The sequence below is a fragment of the Pezoporus flaviventris genome, unplaced genomic scaffold (genome assembly GCF_033815535.1).
Source record: "Pezoporus flaviventris isolate CSIRO_AGI_PZ_B2104156 unplaced genomic scaffold, CSIRO_AGI_Pfla_v1 ptg000078l, whole genome shotgun sequence".
NCBI classification, from domain to species: domain Eukaryota; kingdom Metazoa; phylum Chordata; class Aves; order Psittaciformes; family Psittacidae; genus Pezoporus; species Pezoporus flaviventris.
The window spans coordinates 10,625,998-10,640,751 of NW_026892626.1; the positions used below are offsets into that span (position 1 = coordinate 10,625,998).

General features: G+C 37.8%; 1 protein-coding gene and 1 long non-coding RNA gene across 3 annotated transcripts in view; one reads left to right on the forward strand and one right to left on the reverse strand.

The window, feature by feature from the left end:
• IQCK (IQ motif containing K) overlaps nucleotides 1-14,754 on the forward strand; it is a 49,113-nt gene that overhangs the window by 25,030 nt on the left and 9,329 nt on the right. The window contains exons 8-9 of one of the 2 annotated variants that reach the window (XM_061473995.1): nucleotides 1,787-1,898; nucleotides 6,001-6,676. In XM_061473995.1, coding sequence (XP_061329979.1) covers nucleotides 1,787-1,898; nucleotides 6,001-6,056 — 168 coding nt within the window. In that variant the 3' untranslated portion in view covers nucleotides 6,057-6,676. Of the gene's footprint in view, nucleotides 1-1,786; nucleotides 1,899-6,000; nucleotides 6,677-14,754 lie in introns of those variants that run through there. The other variant, XM_061473996.1, reaches the window with a different exon arrangement.
• Nucleotides 8,130-9,951, reverse strand: LOC133279823 (uncharacterized). The gene is made up of 2 exons (XR_009746989.1): nucleotides 9,226-9,951; nucleotides 8,130-9,181 (listed from the first exon to the last, which is right to left on the reverse strand). It is a non-coding gene; the product is annotated as an uncharacterized LOC133279823 (long non-coding RNA).

Consider the following 14,754-nt stretch of genomic DNA (forward strand, 5'->3'; position numbering starts at 1 on the left):
TCCTGTGCAGATAAACTGACTCCATGCAATAGGGAATTACGGGTTTTATAAAGGCATAAATTACAGTATAACAGAAAAAAAAAAGTGTCTTGCAAGCCTAAAGACAATATCCTGGGTTGGGGATTGTATTTTATTTTTGAAAATAGTATCTGATATATTTAATAGAAAATGGTTTTGTGAGAACTTTGTATAACTTTTATAGAAGATAATACAGAACTGTATTAGTATAATGGGATATTATTAGAGGCCTCAGAGGTATCTGATGTCAAGTCACTGAGCAGAAGTCTTGCCTGGCATTATTGATCTTGTAACCTTTCTGCTCTGCCAGCGCACTATCTGAAACATAGCAAGTTATCTTCTAAGTGGATTAAAAATTGCTGTGGGAGTTCAGGTACTGTTTATTGCATTCCCAGCTGCACCACAGAGGAGAAATTCTGGGTGGAAATAATATATCTGATGATAAGTAATTTATATTGTTTTACTTCTTTTTTTAACTAGTGGAAAACCATATCCTGCTCTTTTGGTCTGTAGGTATCTTGGGAAAGTGGAAGAAAAGCAGAGTATAATGGAGTAGGATAGTAGAGTTCAAGTTGCAGAGCAAACCCATTACCTTACCATGTAAGAATAAAATAAATACAAGAAAATTTCTAGAAAACTAAGTAGTCAGTTTCCCAAGAACAAGAATGTGTTCAGGAGACCCTAAGCTTATTGCTGCTTGTTTCTGCCATGCTGTTCAACTCCAGACTGAATTATTAGGGCATTAAGTCCTAAAACATAATGACATTTTACTTACGTAACATTTAGAAAAAAACCCACCAGAAACGGCATTTTTAATAATTCTATTAAAATTTGAATATGAGTTTAAAAGAATAATCACTAACCAATGTCTAAGCTAATTTTAGCATGTCCCTTTCCCACCATTTTCAGAAGAACAGTATCTCTTGTGGATTTTAGCTCCAGCACAGAGGTAGTAACTGTGTGAATGCCGATGTAGACAACAGGCAACATACTGCTAATTAATCAAATCCTGCTTAGAACAAGTTTAAGTAGCGGAGTGGTAAAAGCTGCTGATGTAAAGCTTGCTCTTTCTTACATTAGTAGGATCTACACTAGTACGAAAGCAATAATAGAAGAATTCAACTTAAATGGAGTCAAGGCCTGTGACTATTGTCATTTTATATAGAAGCAGAATTATGCCTTTCATAGAGTGATTGACTGACAAAGAATAGATATCATGTAATGCATTCCAATTACTTTAAATAACAGATTAATGGCTCTCCTGTTTGTGAAAATTGTATAGCTGGGCTTGTCAGTAAGCCTATTTGCAGCTGATAGCAGGTGTGAATCAGTTTGCTGGAATAAATTTCCTGCTGTACGACCTTTCATGCTCCTTTGATCCTCTATTATGTTGGTCAGTGGGTTGGTTTTACAGTGTTGTGGTTTTCTAAAGGCACAAATACCCTTTAGCATAATGCTTTAAATTTTAATTAACTCAAAGAATAAAGTACCTCACTGCAATCACATTCTCAGGCATCCTTAGTAAGCAAAATGATCCCCTAATTGGCATATTTATGTTTTCAATAGGGTTTGTCAGTTTTGTGGGCTTTATTTCTGTGCAAGTTGAAAACTAAACCTCTGGGACTGTGCTTTTCTATCAGGCCCAGAAAAAAAAGGATGAACTTCATGTATTTGCCCAGTCACAGCCCCATAGAAAAAATTGTATGATCCGCTTGGGTAGCATGAATGTATATGATTTTAGTAGCATCTTCTGTTTTCCCTTTCCCAGGTCCGCTGTGACAGTGAAGTACAAGAGCTACGTCAGTGGCAAAGGAAGTTGAGAGAGGAGAAAAACATTGTTAAGGTAGTGAAAGAATTCTGGACTATTCAGGAAGCTAAAGGTAAGTGAATAGCCTATTTTTTTTTTTTTTTTTACATTGTGTTGATTTTTTGCATTATAAAATAGGACACACAGAAGAGGAGATAATGTCTGGTGGAAATGGCTGGCTGTTTCCATACTACTTATTCTGAGTTAGTTGCCTGCATGGCTGAAAATAGCAATGAAAATGCAGTACAGATCCAAAACTCAGTGATTTCAGAGGACTATGACAGCGTGCTGGCACAGTATTTTGGAGGGCAGGATCAGACCTCTACCAGCTACACAACATGTAAATGCTGATTTTTACCGGATGGGTTATAGTACAGTTTTTCTGAACTGTGGGATTTCAATCTAGTAAATATTCTACTGGCATTTTCCTCTAGTTATTTATAGCAGAAGTTAGCCTGTACAGTTCTAAAAAAAGAAAGCAAACCCAAACAACCTAATATAATTGCCAAGAGAAATGAGGACAGATTGGTTTAAGAAGCAGCACTGTAGTATGTTCGCGTTTGCCCTGATTGTGGACAAGGCTTTACTGGCAGGACCAAATTGATCATTCACTTACTCAGGCACAGAGGTGTAATTATGATTATCTGCTGCTGCAGGAGGATTCACCAGCTCCTCAGCCAGTCTACTTTTTATCAGCCTTTGTGGACGGGACTGTGACATGATGCATGTAGGGATGTCAAATACACACCAATAGATGGAGGTGGGAAGAGGTTATTCAGCTGTACTGTTCATGTGTTGAAGAGAGTGAAAATCATGTTGTACCAGTCACCACTGTGCGGTCCTTCAGTCTGATGGGACTGTTGCAGTTGTGTGCTCAGATGGTCAACCTTTGCCCTGAACTACATACAAGCATTCAGAGTACAGTTTCACAGAGTCAAGTGGATCAAACTGAGAGCTGCCAAAAGGGTTGATCCCACTCTGTAGCTCTTGCATCAGTTTTAGTGATTGTGTACCTGCGCCATGGGTTTCAGTGAGGGTTTTGGTATGGAGCAGGTTAGTTTTCCACTGTGCTGTTGCCACATGATCGCTGTATCTAACATAAAGGAGAAAGTGAACTGTGGAGAGAGAAGCATAGTTGCTTCCAGCAGCCCACAGCTTGGTTAAATTGAGCAGAATATGAGAAGGTATTCTTGTATATTTGTTCCTGGCCAAGGAAGAGCCAATCTCCAGGTGACTAGCAGGAGCTGATTATACCGTTGATTTTTTTTAAGAATAAATAAATAGGTGTAGTTTTGAAGATCTGAAAACAGTGGATTCAGATTTACTATGATAAAATTAATCTCATTATAGATTTGAAAAATACAAGCCAAATTCTTCTCTTTGTAATATGTGTTTAATTCACTGTTAATGGTTGAAAAAAGCATTCCTGAGGGTTATGGTAGAAGTTGACCTTACAGGTTTCATAATGAATTTTAAATGAAGTCAAAATGTTGCAGCTAAGAAAAGGAGGTGCTAAGGGTGGAGTGGACTGTGTCAATTGGCAGTTGAATTGATTAAAATACCCTCCTGTCCCTGAAGAAATTTAATCTTTACACACATTCTATTTATAAAATGTATATTGTGTTGGAGAGTAATGCAGTGATAAGATTTCCTTTGCTGCCTTTGCCAGTTGTTTTAAAAGGAAAAACATATTTCCTTTTAATCACTCTCACAGAGCTTTGCTGTCATCAGATCAATTACTTTAGGACTGTAGGACACACAGTTGTTTTACCACTTCAAAGAAACTTGTAAAATTGCCCTTTTTCCATTTTTTTTCTTAGTTCAGTAGTTTATATTCCTTATATCACATTAGCTTTCAGTATTATCACATTGTTTCTGTAATTCTTTAACTGCACTCTGCTAAGTTAATTTAGGAGTATCCATACATAAAATAGCTTTGGGGCCCAGACAGATGGCTCTTTGGAAACAGCTGTAGTAGTTTGAGAAGTTACTGTCCAGAGGTTTTCATTATCAATCTCAACTGTGATGCCACAATTAATTAATTTTGTTAGTGCTCCAGCTGCTCCTATTTCTGCTATTATTATTCTGCGCTTTATTAATGTTGTTAAACCCCATTTCATGGTAAAGTCAGCTTTCACCAGTGGTTTCATCTAACCCAGCTGACTTTGTGCTAAAGTGGATTGGGAGCACTCGTAATGAATAGCATAACACCACTACTTCTTAACCTGTTGTTATATACATTTGGTTTAAGTGAATTAATTGAATTAATCCCCTTCAAGTAAATGACTGAGCTCTTCTCATGAAGCAGACAAAGCATTTATTGTTACTAAACACTCAGATGTCACAAATAAAGCATTAAGATTCATGATCAAAAGAAAAAGAAGAAAAATGTTTTTAAACAGGTACAATTTATTATAAAGTAAAATACATTGAGAGTAACAGTGAAGTATCTCTTAAATTCGTATATGAGTCTAACCCTGTTTATTAAATGTTGTAAACAGTGTCGAATCTGACTGTAGGGGATGAATGGTGAGCTGCCAAATAGCTTTTAGAAAATGCTGACTTGGGCAGTAATGTGATTCTATTGACACTACTAGAAATATCAGCCAAAGACTCGGATAATGTGAGCTAACAGATTCTGCTTTGTTGTGGCTTTCAGCACAATGCTGTGTACACCTTATTTCAAGGGTATGTTTGAGGCAAAGACGTATAATTTTATGAAAGTATGTTTGTATAATCTTGACCAGTCTGATACTTAAAAAGGATTTGAAGAGGAAGTTAAAAAATAAACTCATTGTAATTAACAAATACAAAGGCACTCTCGACTAATTTTTCTGTTTTCAGAAATTGTGTTAAAGCATGTTCATTTTATTGAAACAAATAGTGAAGTTTTCGTTCTCATTAGACCATAACCAGCATGAAATACTTTTGAGGTTTTTCATCAAGTAAGGACCAGCCTGATTTCTGTTGGGCAGCTAAGGCAATCCAGCAGCTTCTCCCGGAAAAAAGGCAGCCCTGTGCTTCCTTGGCCAAGGCTTCTGCCATCCTTTCCTTTTCTTGGCACTAGCAATCATGGCTTCACGGTGAGTGGGCTCAGCAGATCTGACAAAGAACTGCTCCTCAGTTCCGGTCTGCTGCCCCTCGGGTTAGTTTTCTGCTGGATCAGCCTGACAAACTGGCTTGCCCAGTAAACACACAGTCCTTATATCCACTATAAGAGAAATACTGCAACAGTAAATAGAGGGAAGGCAAACTGCCCATTTGTGATGGCCACTCACTTTCAGATCAGCTAATCTGTCCTGTGCCTGCTGTGTCATGTGAAACCATACCCTACATGGTGTGGCTGCTTGGTTTGATGGGCTGGGTATAATGTAGCCTCATATAAACTACTGATCCTCCCCCTGCTTCACAGCGTGTTTAAAGTGTCCCATTTATTTTCTTTCTTTGTAATTCTTCTTTCACTGTATCTTTTACACTATGTATTACTCGTTTCAGAAAGTGTTCTAGGGTAGAAAGTATGAAAACTTTGCATGAAAATTCTAAGTATAATTTTGCAAGGACTGTTGACCTCTTTAGTGCATATGCCTGCCAAATTTCTTTCTGAGTGCCAAGAAGGAGGTGTGTTTCTTTCAGCCTTTACCTAAGATCATAAAGCTACACATTCTTAGCTGACATTTTGTTTGCTATACTGCTCCAGGGCTGTAACATCACATTCCACAAAGCGATCTATATTTAAGGTGTGATAGTCCTTACTCTTCACAGTTTCAGACTGAAAATTTAGAGAGAAGCATAACACTATAGACTCAGTTTAGTGGCTCACAGCTTTAGACTTGTAGGGAGAGAGCATTCTCCCCAGTATAGCACAGCTGATGGGATAAATTTGTTCCAGAATATTTTACAGATCTTAAAAATACTACTACCTTTTACAGAAAACACAGCCAATAAAGAACAACCTGCAGAGCATGTGAGTGATTAGTGGATAAGATGGGGGGCTTTTTCTTTCCTTTTCCTTTCCTCTTTCCCCTTTTTTCCCTTTCTTTCCTTTTTTTTTTTTTTTTAGTTTTTTTTTCTGAGATTGTCATTTCTGATTTTATTATTCCTGTTTGCTGAAATTACTTTAATGTAAATGTATGTAACCTGCATGTTACTTGAGATTATGTTTTCCTATTTAGCAGGATGTGACACAGGGGCATGCACATCGCAGTATCTGCTTTTGGTTTCATGCAGCTGATGTTCTACCATGAGATTGCTTAGGAGAACTCTTCCCAGCATTCATTTATCTAGGGCTGTCCATATCTATTCTGTCAGTATCTACACCCTAAACCATCCATTTGAAATTGGACATAATTTCCTGCAGCTGGCTTCCTAGCTGGTATCCCACATAGCTCCAGCTGTATTTTTGCTTTCATGTTTCCAAGAAGAAACATTTGGGTTTTTGTTAATGACCTGGTTAATTTGTTTTGCGCCTCCCTGCAGTGGACAAACCCCATCTAGCCATGATTCTGAGCGGTATGTTATGCAGATGCAGTACTGCTGAGACATCACTGGAAATGAAAAATGCCTGTCCTAATGAAAGGAATTTGAAAATATTTGAACTTTTTAATGAAAATACCTAAATCTTCATTCATCACTTATGTGAACAAAACACTCTCCTGACACTGTTACAATGATTATTTCTTTGCTGGCGTGCTGTGGAAAGGCTGTTGGTTCTGTAGATGCTGTCTAGTACATTCAGCTATTTTGTTTCCTAAGGGCTTTCTTCTTACCTGCTTAAAGTTTGCAAAATTTTATTTGTAAAAAGCACTGTTCTTACTGTAAGAAATAAATATTCCTGGCTTTATGGAAAAACCAGTTGTGACCCTCCTAGCTAGCAGTTCTTACATATCAACTATAGCCTTGGCTTTGCAAAGTACTTCTGTGACAGTAAATGTACACAGTTTGTGGAAAATCTAGTTAAACCAGACTGAGACAGAAAGTAATCTTCACAGCAGGTGTATGTGGGGGTGTGATTTCCAGATACAGGAGGGAATATTCTTTTACATTCCATTCGATTTTCCAGCTGTATTACTCCTTTGGCAGTAGAAGTTACTACTCACATAGACTGAGAGATATTACAAATGCTTTTTTGGTAGAATCTTTTCCTTTGGGAAGATGCGACCAGCAGCATGCTGTTCTGTCACAGGAAAATCCTTGAAAATATGAATGAGATTGCAGATAAAGGGGAGAACAGGCTGCATATTTTAGGAGCACTAGAGCAGGAACAGATGCATACTGTCAAGAAGCAACGAAATACAGTCAGTTGCTCCTTATGCAGCTGTGATGTGTCTCCACCTGAATTATGAGGAAGGATTCGAAAGCTAAATATGCTTACCAAGCTGAACAGGGGAAGTCTGGTCTGCACCCTTATGAAGGATGGCTCCATGTAATTGTAGCAAAGTAAATAATCATATCACATCAAAGCAGAATGAATTGAGGAAGGGAAAAACATTAAATTCAGTACCCAGAACAAATAGGCTACACTGTAAAACTTCTTGGAATACATTCCATAAACAAATAAACATGAGTGTAGTCACATGCTGTAATAGATCCTTACTAATGGGGCCATAAATGAAGTTACAATCACATGCATGTTTGCAGGGCTGAGTAGTTTCCCAAGGAAAATATTGGAAAGGGGATATATCTATATTGGACATCTTACAGTAGGCTGAAAAAATATACTTAAAATGTACTGTAGGTAATAATGCTGGATTAGGAAAACACAGCCTGAATAGCAATGAAATTTTTAAAGATCCACTCTGTGGATTATCTAGGAAATTTAGCTCAGTAAAGGGTAAGGAATTTGTCAGGTTTATGTGAGAGTTTCTTTCAGGTTTATTTTCCCCTCACTTTTACGAAGGGGAGTTGAATATTGTAATTTTTTAGGAAGATTTTAAGCAAAATAATTTGTTTCTGATTTCCTCTGCCCTCCTTTTACTGTAGTTGCAATTATTCAGTTAATATCATTATGGAGCTCTTGTAAGAGGTGACCTGCCCATATTCCTGGTTTTACACTTTCAATATACCTGTTATATTATCTAGCATATATACAATTACATATCTATGTTGAGGTCTGACATGTTGAAAGTATTTCCTCAAATTATTTTGTTTCAGTCTGAGCCTTATAAACAGGTTTGAAGTGGACAGCTATTTGCTGTCAGTAGGACACTGCGATTAAAAGAATTTGGCTCTCCTTTTTCCTTAAGCACTACTGTATTAACAGGTATTTGGTTGTTTCTTTCTGAAAACAAAAGTGCTGCAGTCAAAATGGCTTAAAATAGGTTCATGTATTGATTGCTTTTGATTTAAAAGCACATGTATAAGGTTTCAGTTGCACAGAAGACCTTAATATTTCTTCTTAAAAGGAAGAAAAAAAACCAAATCCAAGAACAAAGCAGTGCCGAGGGCTGAGTATGTGGTGGTTTTCATCAAACCTCATTCAGGATGCTTGAGATGTTTCTGGAAGTTTAATCTTGTCACTAACAGCTGAGAATGTAGTGATAAAAGTCATAAGACTCATGATACAGATTCCTCTTTATTGGTCCACACCCAGCCTCAGACATCTTTGAAAAGTTAGAAAGATTGCAGTACATTGAATTTCTGGAGCTATGTTGGGAATGTTTAAAAAATAAAGAAAGATGATCATTTAGATAAGCTGCAAAATACCTGTTCTGTGATCTGCTGAACTGTGCTGCAGAGGCACAGCTCTGTATCTGCTGGCACAAGTCTGAACTAATCCTCCAGTACCAAAGGGGTATTTTTACCCATCACTCTGCAGTTGTTAATAGTGATTTGTAATGGAAAAGAGACAATTGAAATGTGGTGATTTTTCTGTGATTATGGAAATATCAGGTTTTGTTTGTTTTTCTGTTTCAAAGGAGGAAAAATTCTTCATGGGTTTTGCAATCTTTTTTCTCTTTTTCTTCTTTTAACCTTTTTCAAGGTAACAGTGAAAAAATGGGAGAGATTTTACTGAAAAATACATTGGTGTTTTTTGTTAGTCATTTAGAGATGTAAACCCAAAAGTTATGTGTATGAGATGCAGTAAAAGCCTGGAGAAAAGACTGTCACCAGTTAAAAAGTAAAACCCCCAAAGCCCTGCAGGAAAAACAGACTTGAGACTCTTGGGGCAGGGGGGGGAGGCAAGAAAAGGAAGTCCATGAACTGATAGTGGAGTCTTAAAATATGATTCAGAGATCAGTCAAGAAGTGAGTGACAGATTGCAGAACATGCAGCTACTTGCCCCAGACTTCCCTTTAAACCCAGACACTGGCATTAGCCACTTAGGTTATATATAGTATATATACTCTTTCAGTGTAACTGTTCCTTTTTTCTTTAGTATATATATACTCTTTCAGTGTAACTGTTCCTTTTTTCTTTACCTAATCACTTGTTTTAGTCTGTGTCAGAGTTTAAATTTGATGACTACAGAACCTATCATATTTTGCAAGCAGGAAACATTTCAGAAACAGGAGGGGCTAATGGGTGTAAATGAAGGTTTCATGAAGCTGCCCAGCAAATCTGGTGTTCTGGTTTTCTGCCTATGTTGGCTTCTGCCTATAAAGCCCAAAATGCTTTTTGCTGGGGAGCTGCCATTCTGGAATGGTTTCTCTTCATTTCTGCTCAGTTCTTTCTATTTTCACCATTCTCTTTTCCTATGTTGACTATTTCATGGAGAAAGCCTGCATTAATCAGATGTACTTAGGATGGGCTGGTTGCCCTTATTCTGAACCTTTCTCTCAGTTTTATTTCCTCAGCTGTTGTGTTTCTGTGCCTGTCTCTTCATGAATCTCAGGTCACTGTGTGATTTGGAGGGCACTTGCATAATCAGTAGCCATATAGTATCCAGTACATCTAATCCTGTGTAGTTTGTTCTCTCCTAGTCTCAGGTGTTCGTGTCAGTTCTTCATCTAGTCTAATGCTTGTATCTTCCAATATTTCTTTTCTCTTTGTAGACCCTAAGTTCTAAAATGCCATCCAGATATATCCAACTGAATTCTTAATCTTTCTGTCAAAATACTAGGAAAGCATGGTGCATTGGACAAATTCTTTCTGCCATCTTTTTCCCCATCTCCCTTAGTGGATGTTGGTGTTTGGGAGTCCCAGTGTCAGCTCTTGCTTCCCTAATCTGGTCCTAAGTGAACTAGAAAATGCCCTGAAATTGTTTGTTCTCTAAAGTCATGGAGGCAAGACTGAGCATTTTATAAACTCTGTTGCTGATCTGGAGAATTATGTTTGTCCTATCAATTTTATATATCCATTTTGCAGAAGCCTCTCCTGTTGAGTGATCCTCTGACAGTTCTGTTTCAGATCCATGAGTAGAAGGAATGTCTATGGGCACTATTCCCGGTTTATTATTTTATTTGTCTGTTTAATAAACCTTTTTTCAAGACATCATTTCCTTATCACTGGTGACTGAGATTTCCTGAAGTCAAAGGTTTCACTGATGCTTGCATACATGCTGACTTCTAGTAGTAAGAGGCTAAAATTATCTAGGCTTTATAAAGAACTGTCTCTTTAAAAGTCAGGTCTTATTTCAGAAAGATGGCTGGTGGCTCCAATTTCATGTTCAGGCTTCTTTGGCATTTCATTGGGAGGTGAGGATGAAACTCCATTCTATATATATATATTTTACAATAAGCCCTTGCTAGTAAGTTATTCCAATAGATTTTCTTTAATGGATTTTCATCTTCTTACTGGCTGGGTCTATGGTATTTTTCATTACTGTTGTCAAATGTTTAAATTACTAAAAGTCATTCTCATATTTCTTATTATTTAAACAAAACAGTGTGGGTATATAAACTTTTCATAAGCTACTGCCACAAATCAGTTCTATTATACAGTAGTGTACAAAGTAGGTCAGTTTGTTCCCTTTTATGCTGAAACAACTAAGTCTCAAACCAGAACACCAGTCCTGTGCATTACGATGAGGGAAATTTGTGTCTATTATGCAGAATAGGTGGTAAAGATGTTTGAATTTAATGCATTTGTAAATAGAACAAAGGCCAATCCTCAGATGTCTAATAGGAGTTTTGCAGATTTTTGAGTATCCCACTCCTAGCAGCTAACCAAAACAGTACATCCAAAGGCATTCAAAGCCTCCTTTAGCCATTCCCTGTGCCTCCACGTTGCGACACATACATGAGAAACTACGTCAAATGAGCTGCATTTCCAAGGAACGTGGCAGACAAACTAATGGATAACTTTATTGTAGTAGGAGTAGCAAGTCAAAAATAACACTTAACAGTTGTGCTAACCTCCTCAGAGCAACCCCCAGCGCACTCCCAAGGAAATTAATCACAGTCTCCTCTAGTGCTTGTTATTGTAGCAGTGGTTATAGTGTCCTATGATTTAGAACACACGACTAAAGTATAGTTTAATCAGGTTTGCTCTGTATTAAAAAGTAAGAGTAATGAGACTGAAACAGTGCTGACAAATTCAACTGTCCTGAGAGTAGAAACTATATGACCTATATAGATAGAAGCGGTAATACGGGAAGTGAGATGTCAGGGGTTTTTAACCTACACTATCATAGCACTTAAGGGCCTCAGTCTCAGGACTCAAAACAGGAGCTGATGTTTTAAAACTGTATGCAATACTGTGATCATGCTGCCAATGATCATGATTGCATTACTTCTATTTAGATCTTACATTGTACCTCCTTACGTTAGTGATTATGCATTCTCTGTAGGTAATTTTCACACGTTCTGTTACACAAATATCTTGATTGTTAAGGTGGTTGTAATTTTCATGGGAGCTGGATCCAGCCTCCTGTGAAAATGGTTCTCTTGGCACTTCCCTGAGACTGGCAGCAGTGCACAGTTGCAACCTTCAGGCAGTTTGTTCTGCCCCGTTATGTCCATACGCCTTTCCCCAGTATGCAGGAAATCTCTGTGAAGAAAAAGAAATTGTCTCCATTGCAATAGAATCGCAGCTCTGCCGTGGTAGGAATCTGCCAGCATAACTGCACACAATGACAAGGGACATAGAGGGATAAAATGGGAACTGTGCTGTTAAAGTTCAACTTTTATTATATTTTTAAATGCAACTGAAACTAGAAATGGGTCTTTCTCTTGCTCTGTTGAAGGAATGACAGGACTCCTAAGCCTGCAGTGGTTAAAATTCAGCATATGAATGGCATGGCTGTAAGCTACTTGTTCATATTGACATTTACACTATTCATTGGGTTTAGATACATGCTGTCAGAAAGAAATGGGCTGGATTATGAGTTGGTATAAATTGTTCTAAACTTCACAGGAGCAATGCTAATATACAAACTAAACATCTTCCTTGGGAATTTCAGAATATTAGTTAAGTTCGTTCAGTTTGAAGTGTCACAGCCCATAAAATACAGTTTCCAATGGAAATTTCTAGTGAGAGGACTTAGCTAGGGAGCTTCTTTCCAGCTTAGCCGAATCCTGAGGACATCTTACTTTTCTATCTGCATAGGAAGCAAGGTTACGTCAAAAACTATTTCAATAACTGTCTGAATTCCAGATTCATGCTGACAACCTGTGCTTGCTGGTTAGTGTTACGTGATTTGAAATTGTTATGCTTAAGTAACACAGGTTATGGTAAGACATGAGCACTCCTGACTAAAAGAACTGCTAGCAGCTACCTAAAACTTGCTCATTTTAATGTGGAACAGTGTGTGTGAGCTTTGGGGGTTTTGAACTTGTTGCAGTTTTTATGGAATCTTTGCAAAGGCCAGCCTCATCACATCAAGGGGTATTAGATAAAATCCAATGCAATAGTTAGTACTTTGTACATGGGATGTTCATAGTTGTATGAGTTATTTAACCCACTCTGGTTTTTCTCCTCACCAGCTGTACAGACAAAAGCCCTAAAATCAAGAAGGGTCTTGTGCCAGCAAGGCACTGGACAGGTACTGCCTTGACCATTGTAGAACATAGGGCATATCCTGTCACTGCAGTCATATTTTGGGTTTCTAAGGTATTGTCTTTGTTCCTCATACATCGCTTTTCCTGTATGTTTTCAATGAGCTGAGGTCTCCCAGGTTGGTAGCACACTGAGCACCTTAAATTAGCACACGGGTCTGATGCATCCCAGTATTCCAGGCACATACCAAGAGGATTGAGTTTGCTTGGTTTTGGTTGCATGCCTTGGGAAGGGTAGGTAAGCTCTCCTGAAACTGTATAGCCAAAAGGGGATTTTTTTGGCTTATTTGGCCTCCTTTGCCTCTAGCATAATTTATATATATAAATTGCTTGATGTAAAAGGTGGATGGTACAGATGCATTTTCTGAAGGGTAGGGAGAGAAAAACAGATTTTTATAAGTTAAAAGGCAGTTTGTAAAATACAAAAATATTAAGAACAGAATATGACAGCTGAAATCACAGAAGTAGACCGAGGAACCAGACTGTTGTATCAGCAGAAGAAAAACATTAGGTTAATCTGTATTACAGCATTCTGAAAGAATACAGAGCTTTGAAAACAGCTTTCAGTAGGGGGTGGGACATTCTACTTTTATGTAGAGCTTTTGTTCATTTAGAATTGTTTATTCCAGAGAGCAACCCTGTGCTCTTTGTTTGACTGATTTTTCCGATTTGGCAGACCCTTTGCAATCACATGGATAACATTCTTCTTTCCACTGAGACATCATAGAAAAACTATTCTTTATTGACCTTGCTTGTTGTCCTAAATGACAAAAATATATTTATATACTAGGTGAACTGTATGATTTCAGTGCTGACTTTTAACTGAAAATTCTTCAAAGCAAAAACCTCAAAGAGCTTCTTTCACTAATTTTTTTTTACAATCCACTAATTTCTTAGTAGCAAACAACTCTGCCCTTAGCTACACATGCACGACTCCCACAGATGGCACTGAGAACGGTGTGCAAGTATCTTGAGTGCTGAAGCTGTGTCAAAAAAATGCCATGCACAGAAGAAATAGGTCTGTTGGGTTGGGTGTTTTTTTCGTTAGTATTATTTATTGAACAGCAGTGTTTGCTGTGGATGTATGGATGTTTGCTTTTTTGGTTTCTGTGGCTGTTTTGGAAAGTTAAGTAATATTTTATGGGGTTGCAGTGGGAAGCAAATTGGAAGGCTTAGGAGACCATACACAAAGTGATTCAACATCTCAATTTTAGTTTTCTCACCAGTATCACAAAACAGAAGACTCATGGGCTCACCTTTGTGGTACTGATTTAGAAAGGCTCTTAGCATTACAGTTTTACTTCTACATGTGAGGTGTTATAAATCTAAAGGGTGATTATGTAAGGACTGATCATGCCAAGACAAAATTCAGCCCTAGTCAAAGCGAGCACAATTCTGTTAAACCAGATGGAATTGTGCACATTTAACCAAAAATACTGAGTCTGTGTTTCTGAATGCTCTTGTGCAAGCTTTTCTGATAAAGACAAAACTCAATATGTAACAAATGGGGTTACACCCACATGCAGGCAAGTTTTAAAACTAAGGCAAGATTCTTTGTTTAGTATAAACAAAGTCGCTTCACTGTCTTCTGTAGAGCTGTGACAGTTTACATAAATCCAGGCTCTGTTCCTAACCATCTTACTTCAGGAAGGCTGTGCCACTCTAATTCCAACTGATAGCAATGAGTGAGGGTTGCTCTGCATTTCTGCAGGGGAGAAAAGTCAAAGTCCCTTTTGTTATCACTTAGCACATGTACTGAGAAAGTGTAAAATTAAGATTACAGTGAGAGCATTTTCAGTGATCTTGTTTATGTGTACATACTTACATAAAGTGCGAGCAGAATAAAGATCAGGTTGGGGCTAAGGAGTCCTCACTATTTTTTTAACTCAGTCTTGTTGAGCAGAGACCTATTTAGGCCTTTCTAATTTCATAATTAGAGAAGATAGTTGCAAGTTCTACTACTAATTCCATGCAAGTCAATCAAAGGTTTGGTTG